This window comes from Acartia tonsa, chromosome 4, assembly GCF_053477335.1.
Source record: "Acartia tonsa isolate MP-2025a chromosome 4, ASM5347733v1, whole genome shotgun sequence".
In the NCBI taxonomy this organism is placed as follows: Eukaryota; Metazoa; Arthropoda; class Copepoda; order Calanoida; family Acartiidae; genus Acartia; species Acartia tonsa.
The window spans coordinates 30,234,960-30,245,028 of record NC_137263.1 but is presented as its reverse complement, the minus strand read 5'-3'; the positions used below and the strand labels follow the sequence as shown (position 1 = coordinate 30,245,028).

General features: G+C 31.9%; 2 protein-coding genes across 3 annotated transcripts; both read right to left on the bottom strand.

Annotated features, from left to right (window-relative positions):
- Positions 1-385: 385 nt before the first annotated feature.
- LOC145316743 (uncharacterized) lies at positions 386-3,027 on the bottom strand. 2 transcript variants are annotated; one of them, XM_080157460.1, is made up of 3 exons: positions 2,856-3,027; positions 1,197-1,292; positions 386-961 (listed from the first exon to the last, which is right to left on the bottom strand). In XM_080157460.1, the coding sequence occupies exons 1-3, from the start codon at positions 2,933-2,935 to the stop codon at positions 517-519; spliced, it is 621 nt and encodes a 206-aa protein (XP_080013586.1). In that variant the 5' UTR covers positions 2,936-3,027; the 3' UTR covers positions 386-516. The 2 variants fall into 2 exon arrangements, with proteins under 2 accessions (XP_080013586.1, XP_080013587.1); XM_080157461.1 differs by having other exon boundaries at positions 1,197-1,289.
- Positions 3,028-3,340: 313 nt separating this feature from the next.
- Positions 3,341-9,056, bottom strand: LOC145316740 (uncharacterized). The gene is made up of 9 exons (XM_080157456.1): positions 8,916-9,056; positions 8,462-8,519; positions 7,774-7,820; positions 7,198-7,261; positions 6,978-7,023; positions 6,492-6,533; positions 6,156-6,225; positions 4,638-5,066; positions 3,341-4,245 (listed from the first exon to the last, which is right to left on the bottom strand). Exons 1-9 carry the CDS (start codon positions 8,939-8,941, stop codon positions 3,345-3,347), a joined length of 1,683 nt encoding a protein of 560 aa, XP_080013582.1. The 5' UTR covers positions 8,942-9,056; the 3' UTR covers positions 3,341-3,344.
- Positions 9,057-10,069: the final 1,013 nt, after the last annotated feature.

The window sequence follows — 10,069 nt, the reverse complement described above, 5'->3', positions numbered from 1 at the left end:
GTGTTAAACAAAAGTTGTTACTCTTTAAATTGTCATATGATATTAATTTACTGTATATTAGGGTTGGGCCGGATATTTTTTTGGCCGGATACCGGCCGGATATCCGGCAAATATCCGGTTATCCGGCCAAATTACCGGATATCCGGCCGGATAACCGGCCAAATTACTACATATTAAAGTATCAAAAAAGGATATAGTCCCTTTCGTGGCAACGTACCTTAAGGGGCGATTCGTTGTATTTTTAAAATTGCTTTTGATAGGTTATTTTAGGTTAGGTTAGGTTATATTTGGTTAGGTGATTGCCCCGCAGGGTTAGGCAATTGGCCCCGCAAGGTTAGAGTCCCCCGTGAGGGGCTAGAAATAGGAGGAAGGCTACTGTGAAAATACGAATATTGAAATACGAATATTGAAAACGGCCGGATATCCGGCCCAACCCTACTGTATATTATGAAAAAAATATTTTTTTTTAGTCGCCTTTACAGATTGTACAATTACATATTCGTTATATATAATATTTTAGTAGCGTCTTGATTTAAATCTTTTAACATATGGCGTGGGGGACCTTCTTCTGTGTGTTGACCTGTTGTGACCACTTCTGCGCTTTGGACAATGCTGTGATCCTTCATCCCAATCTCTTCTTCTAACCAAGTCTCTAGAAGCAGCAGTGTGTCTTACGTCTTCGCTTCTCCTCGTGTGCTGTCGTTCAGCCAAAGATCGTTGCTTTGCAGAATTCCAGACTCTTAGTGGTGATACTCTACGTTTGCTGGTTGAGCCTGGAACTCTGGATCTGCTTCTCTGTCTATAGGATCTTTTGTGATGAGCATGTGCATCAAACCTTTTATATCTCAGCATAGCATCTTTATGCCTGGGTGAATTCGCACGTCTGTTGTAGGTGGTACTTGATTCTATACGTCGCTGTTCTGTTTTGGTATATCTTGAAACTCTGGAAGGAGACCTATACCTGATATTAAAGATTCATATAAAAAATTAAATTTTTTTTAGAAAAACAGAATGAAATTAAACTAAGTATTTTAACTTATTTAGAATATCATTACATTTCATTCCATCAACAGAATGTTCATAAGCAATAGATAAAAAGACAGTAAATAGAGTTGTTTTCCATATTTAATGAACAGAGTGAAAATAAAATCTATATGATAATCATAACTACAGCTAATAACAGCTATAATAAATACCTGTAAACACGATATTGGTGGCTTCTGGGTGCTAGGGATCTTCGCCTAGGAGCAACACTTGATAATCTTCGACCAATTCTCGCCATAACTGACCTTCTAAACATAATTTAATTTTTACTGTCAATTGTCAGAATAATTTTATTTAATCGCGAATGTTAATAAGTATTTTTTTGGCATAAAAAAACTAGTGAAAATTTTGGATCATGGAACACGCCAGGCTACAATTGAATCAAGACAAAAGTAAGTGCCGAGCTCTGGGACCTATGTATGGTGAAATTAGACATAAAACCATGATGATTTCAGGTAAAACCAAAATATTTCAGCGGGATCTTTTTGAGAAAATTAGATTTGAAAATTTCAGGTTCAATTTTCACCCCCTAGAAGTTGCCGTATAATCATGACAAGAAAAGCAAAGATTATTTATTTAAAATTTTAAACAACTTTGCTTTTATGAAGTCTTTCATAAAACCTCTCTATATATGATTTATTTAAGGCTGAATTTCCGTGACCTTAGCAAAGCAACTAATAAAAATGGCCATTAATTAACTCCCTTCAGGAGTGGTTTTATGAAGAACTTTATAAAAGCAAACTTGTTTAAAATTTTTAACAAACAATCTTTGCTTTTCTTGTCATAATTATGCGGCAACTCCTAGGGGGTGAAAATTTGAAATTTTCAAATCTAATTTTCTCCAAAAGATCCCGCTGAAATATTTTGGTTTTACCTGGAATCATTATGGTTTTATGTCTAATTTCACCATACATAGGTCCCAGAGCTCGGCACTTACTTTTATCTTGATTCAATTGTAGCCTGGCGTGGGAAAGAAAACAAAGTAGCCGGTTTCGTCATATTTTCAAAGTAGCATTTCTCCTATTTTTAGCCCCTGCGGCGAAAAGTTTCTAACCCTGCAGGGCAATCATTAACATTTACCTACTCTAACCTAAAATATCCTATCAAACGCTATTGTAAAAATACGACGGAACCCGCTACTTCGTTTTCTTTCAATGTTTCAAAATTTTTCATCGTCAAGATATGTATGAAAGTGGGTACTCCAAAATATCACCACTGTTGTAATTTAGTAATTTATTGCATTTTTGACACTATAATTTTGCAGTCTTTAATGCTTAGTTTGAAAATCATTTAATTCATATTCATTTATTAAAAACCTTTAACTTCGGCCCTAGTAAAAGTAGCTTTTCTCAATAAGGAGTTGGTGTTAACACAGGGGTGTATATTCTGCAAATTTAACACTGATAAAGGGTGGGGGAGGGGGGGTATGTGGTTAGGGGGAATTTTTTTAAAATGTTAAAATTTTAAGAACTGAAAACATTTTTCTCTCCTCCTTGGTGAAAAAACTAAAATATGTGAAAGGGGGATAATATGAATAATAAAGAGGTCTGAAAATATTTTTCCATTTTTCCCCTTCCTTGCTAGAAAAAACTAGGAGGAAAAATTAAAAATTTTGCAGAAGGGTTAAAAATGAATCTTGTGCAGAATATACACCCCTGTTTTAACACCAAATCGAATTAAACTTGTTAAGCACTGATACAAAGCTCGCTCAAACAAAATCATCCAGAAAATTACTTTAGAAAAAAAATCAGGAGAAAGCCAGATTGCTATTCTATTAGTAAGATGTATTGAAAATTAAAATAGATGCATACCTAGGTGGAGGTTTCAGTCTGGACATGATGTTGTCTTTTATGGAGGTACTTGGCCTGTTGGAGATGAGAAATGCCTTCATTTTTTTCAAACCAAGAATAAAACAAGGATGACAACATACATAAAAGCAAAGCTCTAAAATCAGAAGGAAGGACAAACGAACAATAACTCTTGTAGTGTCTGCACTTAATGAGTAGAATATTAATTTATGAGTCTAAACAAAATTGTACATAAATTTAATGCAAAATTATATCATATGATACAGTAAAAGGACATACTTCCATTTTTATATGAATCATCATACAAAGCTTTAAATTGATAGGAAAATTCTAACATGTCTAAATTAACGAAAAGAGCTAACCGCTACGAACGGACGGAAGTGCCGACCCTAATTATAAAAAGCTTTGCTTTTAAAAAACGTAAAATATAAATAATAAAATAACACTTAAAAAACCGTAATTTGAAAGTTAAAATTATAAATACCAGGAAGGTCATAAAACAGGCATTAATTCAGTCCTGTTGTGACTACTATCTTTAAATTTGTCTTCTAGGTTTGATTTTGATGTTTTGACAGCAGAATTTCTAGGAGGTTGCAGATTTTCTTCATTGTCAGAGCAATCAATCCAGTTATCATCCACGTCATCCATAGTAATCAGATCCTTTAACAAATCTGCTTCTTTGATAACAGAGTTACTATGTGCTTCATTCTCATATTGATAAGCAGTTTCTAATGGCTCATCTAATTGATCTTCTTTATGAGCTTCATTGTTAATAGCATTAGCTGTTCCAGGTCTTTCAAAATGATTGACATTTGTATGATCAAAATTTAGAGCGTCTTCTTTACTTTTAGCGTTCATAGTTCCATCTATGTTTTCATCCATCTCAATTGCATCATGTTGGGTTCTGGCATAAGTTTCATCGCAGTGGTCAATTGTGTTATCGTATGAAACGGTGTTCTTTACTTCAACACATTCATTTTTATCTCCTGGAGCTATTACAATATCATTAGACAAAAGATTTTCTTTCTGATATTCAGCAATGTCATGCTTGGTGTCCTGAGCAACTTCAGAGTGATCATTACTCTCCATAGTATTTTCATAGAGAATCTCACAAGCATCCTCTTTATTAACTAACTTAACATCAATAACATCATCGCCATCCTTCTCCTTTGGCTTACCTATATCTTCTTTATTTGTAGATGATTTTTTTATATCTACATTGGCATCACAACAATTCCATCTGGCTATAATTCCGCTTTGAATAAATATTTGTTTCAGCATTTCTGATAATTTGCCACTTATTTGCTGGGAGGAATTAGAATTTTGGTTGTTCTCATTGGAATTCTCATTTACATCCTTCCGGTTCTCCCCACATTGAACTATCTTCTTTTTCCTTAATTTAATTATTTGGATTAATTGCAAATATACTTTTAATTTTAAGCAAATAAATAAGAGAATTACATAAACGTAGGTATAATTAATGTTATGTTAAGTGTTTAATATCGCAAAAAAATACATTAAATGCTGCCCTTAAGTCAAACTGTAGAAAAATGCATCAAGATATTTATTCATGTAATAGTAAAGAATTTTCAAATAAGGCAAATTTTTAAATGGCGGGGTTGGAATTATTGACTGACCCAATAAGATTTTACCTAATTATCTCTCAAACTAAGGGAGTAGAATTCAAAATAAAATTGTTAGTATGTAGTGCTACGAGACGCAACAAATTCCTTTTGATGCAAGTTTAAATCTTTTTTAAAGCAGATATCATTAATGAATTCAAACCTGTGTTTACAATCAGCCTTTACTTGATACGCTTTCGGACAATCTGAGCAGTGATTGTCATGTTTTAGCGAATGATTATTCTCATCAGAACTGTTTGAACTATCACTGCTGGTATCAGATTCCGAGTGGATGTTTTGTCCAGAACCAGCGGATATTTCATGTGGTCCTAATCGTCGGGATTTCCTCTGTCTATCCTTAACCTTGGTACTGGAGGGGTTATCGCTTGATTGCTTATTATCCAGTTTAGAAGATGAAACCTTCCTTTTTCTAGCTTGAGGTGGTGGTGACGGAGAACTACTGTATGATCTTTCATTTCTAGGAGTTTCTTGCAACTTATTCAGTAGAGAAACACGCCTTGCATTAGTTCTGGACCTTTCAGGTGATGAGTATGTCGGTCTTTTGGTTATGAACTGGCTTTCTGTGTCACCACTAAAATAAATTTTAAATTAAATATACTTTATATAATATGCATATATATATATACAGTGTGTTTTTTTTATGAGAACTTTTTTGAAAGCAATTTTACCCCACTTATAGTTATCAGAATTTAATGATTAATGGCTTATTTTCTTCGTTTTTTAAGGGAAATTATGAAACAACCAAAAAAAATTACAGTTTTTGTTGAAAAAGTACAGTAAAATTGAAAATTAAAAACTTAGGTGACAACATCTAAAAATGGTTTTAGCGCATTTTTCTTATGCTCAAAATTGGATTTTCAGTAGTCGACTTTGGGGGGCCAGTACTTTCTCCCTGATTGAGATATGGCCTTCAAACTTTGACCTATTCTAGTACATGTCCCCAACAGTATCTGTATAAATTTATAGCTCTATATTTCAACTTTGAAGCGTTTTGCAGCCATTCTTGCAAAAGGTAGAATATTTGAACATAAGAAAAATGCGCTAAAACCATTTTTAGATGTTGACACCTAAGTTTTTAATTTTCAACTTTACTGTACTTTTTCAACAAAAACTGTAATTTTTTTTGGTTGTTTCATAATTTCCCTTAAAAAACGAAGAAAATAAGCCATTAATCATTAAATTCTGATAACTATAAGTGGGGTACAATTGCTTTAAAAAAAGTTCTCATAAAAAAAACACACTGTATAAAAGATCAGTATTTATCATATTCCTGTTTATATTTATATACATCGATTTTTACAGTTTTATTTGTATAGACGCATGTACCTATAGAACGACTGGAATAAATATAATAATCTGGTAATCAGCAGGATTTATAACATTTATGTCAAAGATGGACAAACAGACGAAGTGAGTTATAGAGAATATATTGTGTGGTCATAAAAAAGAAAGGGAGTTAGAGAAGTATAAGAAAAACAATAGAATAGGCATCATGAAACCTTTATAAATTTGTGTATAGTAACACGACAAACGAACCAAAAAAATATATTTGATTGATGCTCTTTGGTAAATGGTCCCCTCAAAAAAAATTCAGAAGCATATCTAAAATAGTAGACGAGTTAATCACATTTCTACAATAATGCGAAATAAAATTATAAACCTGGAATGAGTTCTATCAATATTTTTGTAAACTTCCATTAAACGAGGTGCATTTTCTTTTCTTAGGTACTATATTTTACACAAGTAAAGATAAATCAACATTTCTAAGAAACTGGAAGTCAATATTGAGAATCACTTTGCTTTTACTATCATATTAAATAAAGTATGAAGGTTTTTTTTATTCGTAGTCAAGTTGGGATTGTTTCAGCTATTTTACTGCTTTCCCTGCCCTATATGCAAGTGGCATAGTCGCTATTCATGTAAAATAATAAAATCCCTAAACTAAATTATGGATAGTCTTAAAGTAATTAAAAATGTTCATTTATCTTTATTTCCTGATCAACAAATACAAGCGCAGTAACCATCTCTTTCTCTTGCTCTATAAAATATTATTATTTGTGGGTTGTTTTCTCAATTGAGTTTAAACAAATAAACAAATTTACGAAAAAATAATCTCCTCAACATATGGAGAAGGGGGTTGATTCGGTGCTAAACTGTGACTTTTAAGGTAAACCGCCAAATATTCTTTATATACAAATTTTGATTAAAAAATATTTATCAACTAGTAAAACATATTATTTTACATTGAAAAATCTCTATTGTCAGCAATTATGTTTAATTTAATATCTATATTATTTATAAAAGGTTCAATTTATATAGAACACCTGTAATCGAAGGTATTTTAGTGTTGTAATTTATGTATAATATAAGTAAGCTTCCGCAATGACGTCTTTACTTGATTATTAGTTCTAATTTATGTATTCTTCCCTGTTCATGAAAATTCAAGTCTTGACATAACTTTTAAAAATGACATGTTTATTACCTAATTTTTCTTTTAGAAATTTCTGCCTCTTAACTTCTTCTTCCGTCTAAATATGAGATCAATGCGTAAAAATCTCAAAAGGTACATCAAATGTTTTGTTTCAGTCAAACCGCTTGTTGAATAAACAAAGATTTCTATTACAAGATTTTACGTAAGTATGCTAGGAAGAGGTAATTTTACTGTAAATATGATCATACCCATGTTTTAACATATAACTTACCAAATTGACACTTTTCTTTATCACGATGTTCTCTACTTCACCAATTTGATAATCAAGTAAACTCCTAAAAATTTAAGTAAGAGAGGGGTAGGTTTCTGGTAAAATCCGTAAAGGTTATGTGTTATAAGTTAAAAACAGTAGTAGAACGATAAAAATTTATGTTAACTTTAAAAAAAAATTTTAGTCTATAGTTCTTTTGAATAAGAAATACACATATTTAGTTAATATTATCGTTCTACTACTATTTTTAAGCCTTAAAACACACACCTTTACGGATTCTACCAGAAACCTACCCCTCTTTTAAATTGAGATTTTCAACTCTTTAAGTCATTTTAAAATGCCTATAACATTTTTGTTATAGAAGCTGAAGGCTATAAATTTTGGGTATTTGGTCTAATTGTGGCAGTTAAAGCTGTGCATTTCCTGAAGGATTCCTTTAAATATTTCCTTTCGTCGATAGTAAAATTAATTATTTGTTTTAAAAAATATTCCTCAGAGAATCTTTCTGCGGACAAACACGTGAAAAAGTCGATTAATATCATATCAAAATATCGTTAAGAGCAAAACATGACTTACTTTGCCAGTTTTTTCTTCCATTTAGGAATCTGCTTTTTGATCTTGATCTAAAAATTAAATAAATTGTATAATCTAATTATATAAATGAAATTTGATGAATATCGTCAAAAACAACGAACTACTTCTTAAATCTTTTAAAAACTGGTAAGATATGAAAAATTTCGTATGGTCTAAAAATAATTCCGTTAGAGTTGTATTTTCATCGTTCCTTTCTCGAATCTAAGATAAAATATTGGAAAGAGCCGAGGTGGGAACTGGTTATTACTTTTTTTTTAATCTAACCACTATCTTTAAAAAAGTCTATAGCCAAAAGAAAAATTTAATATTATAAGTCTATGGATCACGAAACTAATATATCTTAGTACTAATACATTGTTTGAATTTAACTATATTTGGTGAAGGCAAGGTTTGTTCTATAGGCCTTCGCTTTAATTCATCCCTGTTCATATCATTTCACATGCAACAAGAAAAAACTTTCTTTTCCAGGTTAAAGTACTGTCAATTTGGAACATCCGGACGAAGATTCGGCGTATTACAGTGCATAAATAGCGATTCATCCCAAACAATCATTCTACTTCTAGGGTAGGGTTAGTAATCATAATTTTTTTATGGTATTTCTCTAGAAATATAATAATAGATAAGTAACTTACAGATAGACACTCACACATCTTGTTGCTTTATTCTTTACCTGACAGTCATCTTCGTCCTCAGATGAGGATGAGGAAGAGGGGGACGTGGAAGGAGATCTAAAATATAAGTTTCATCACACTCCATAATTAAGTGAAAAAATTTAAAGAATACAAATTAGACCATTTTAAGGAAAATTTATCAAAACATCCTATTTATAGGTATTCATACAAGCTTAAAACATAAAATTTTCGAAAGAAGCCAAATTTCCATTTCAAAATTTGCAATTAAATTAAACATATGACTTTAACGAGACATAAACAGGCGATTTAAAAAATCACCAAATCACTCGTTATAGGAAATCTTAACATGGTTTTAGACTGTTTTGATTTTGGCAATAAGACTAAGGATATAAGACTATTTTTCTTACCTATTTTACCTAATTACTAAGTCTCTAGAGGTTAGGGGCGCAGTCGCTGGTCTTATTTTCTAAATGTTTTATATAATAAGATTACCTTTCATTTCTCTCCTTCCTCTTCATTTTTCATTATATACTAAACAATTAAACTTAAAAACATATAAAATTCAATTTAACTAATAAATTAATGATATTCTAGACTTTAATACACTAAATCGCATAAAATATACTAATAAATACAAATACACAGTAAAATTCATTACAACTAGTAGAGACGTAATTTATTACGGAGGTGTATTCACTAGAAATGGGGGAAATGTTTACACCTCCGATGTCCATAAGTGACCACTATACGTTGCCAGATTTACCAACAAAAAATTAAAATATTATTTAAAAAAAAATAGTTTTGAAACTCCTGCAGTTTATTTAACTTCTACTTTATATTTTACTTTACTTTAAAGTTCCAATTTCCCCTTAGGTTTCTTGGCAGTTTCCTTGAAAGTTCGTGATAAGCACAGATTAACCGGGTTACGTTTAATGATAAAAATACCCACTTGACTTTAATTTGTTTTAAGATGTCTGGAATAAATCATAGTATTTCTTTTCTTGTGAAGTATACATACTGATCCTGTCAATGTTTTATGCTATTAATTAAAAAGATGTTATTATTTAGCCTTGAGGAAATAAAAGTCTGGCAACACTGATGACCAAGAGAGAAGCGCGCCTAAACAATCTTCCGGCCATGTAATGTGTACACAACCACTTAGCGCTGTCTGTTCCAGCCAAGCTGTTCTTCCTGCCCAACAAGTGGAGAAAACAGCTTGTCAACAACCAATGAGCACTGTCTGCTCCAGCCAAGCTGTTCTTCCTGCCCAACAAGTGGAGAAAACAGCTTGTCAACAACCAATGAGCACTGTCTGCTCCAGCCAAGCTGTTCTTCCTTCCCAACAAGTGGAGAAAACAGCTTGTCAACAACCAATGAGCAATGTCTGTTCTAGTCTTGCTGTTGTGCCTACCCAATCTCTTGCAGTTCTGCCTACGACAGCTTGTTAAGTATCAGCCCTTCCCTAATAAAATCTGTTATTAAAAGGAAATTGTCTCGATTATAAAGTTAATAAAAACAAAAAAAAACATTATAAAAGATGTAATAGTCTTATCGGTTTCCAGCCATGTATGGAGATTTCCTAAATCTTTAAGCTCTAATCTAGTCATAACAAAGCAAGATCCGTACTTCTATATATCTATCTACTA

Excerpts from the sequence above, each read along its gene's own strand:
- LOC145316743 (XM_080157460.1), bottom strand. The coding sequence starts at position 2,935 with ATGAAGGCATTTCTCATCTCCAACAGGCCAAGTACCTCCATAAAAGAC. Across the intron at positions 1,293-2,855 it reads AGACTGAAACCTCCACCTAG|AAGGTCAGTTATGGCGAGAA; the intron begins GTATGCATCTAT and ends AATTATGTTTAG. Across the intron at positions 962-1,196 it reads CACCAATATCGTGTTTACAG|GTATAGGTCTCCTTCCAGAG; the intron begins GTATTTATTATA and ends CTTTAATATCAG.
- LOC145316740 (XM_080157456.1), bottom strand. The coding sequence starts at position 8,941 with ATGAAGAGGAAGGAGAGAAATGAAAG. Across the intron at positions 6,226-6,491 it reads TGCGCTTGTATTTGTTGATC|AGTACCTAAGAAAAGAAAAT; the intron begins AGGAAATAAAGA and ends TGTGTAAAATAT. Across the intron at positions 4,246-4,637 it reads AAGGCTGATTGTAAACACAG|GAAAAAGAAGATAGTTCAAT; the intron begins GTTTGAATTCAT and ends AATTAAATTAAG.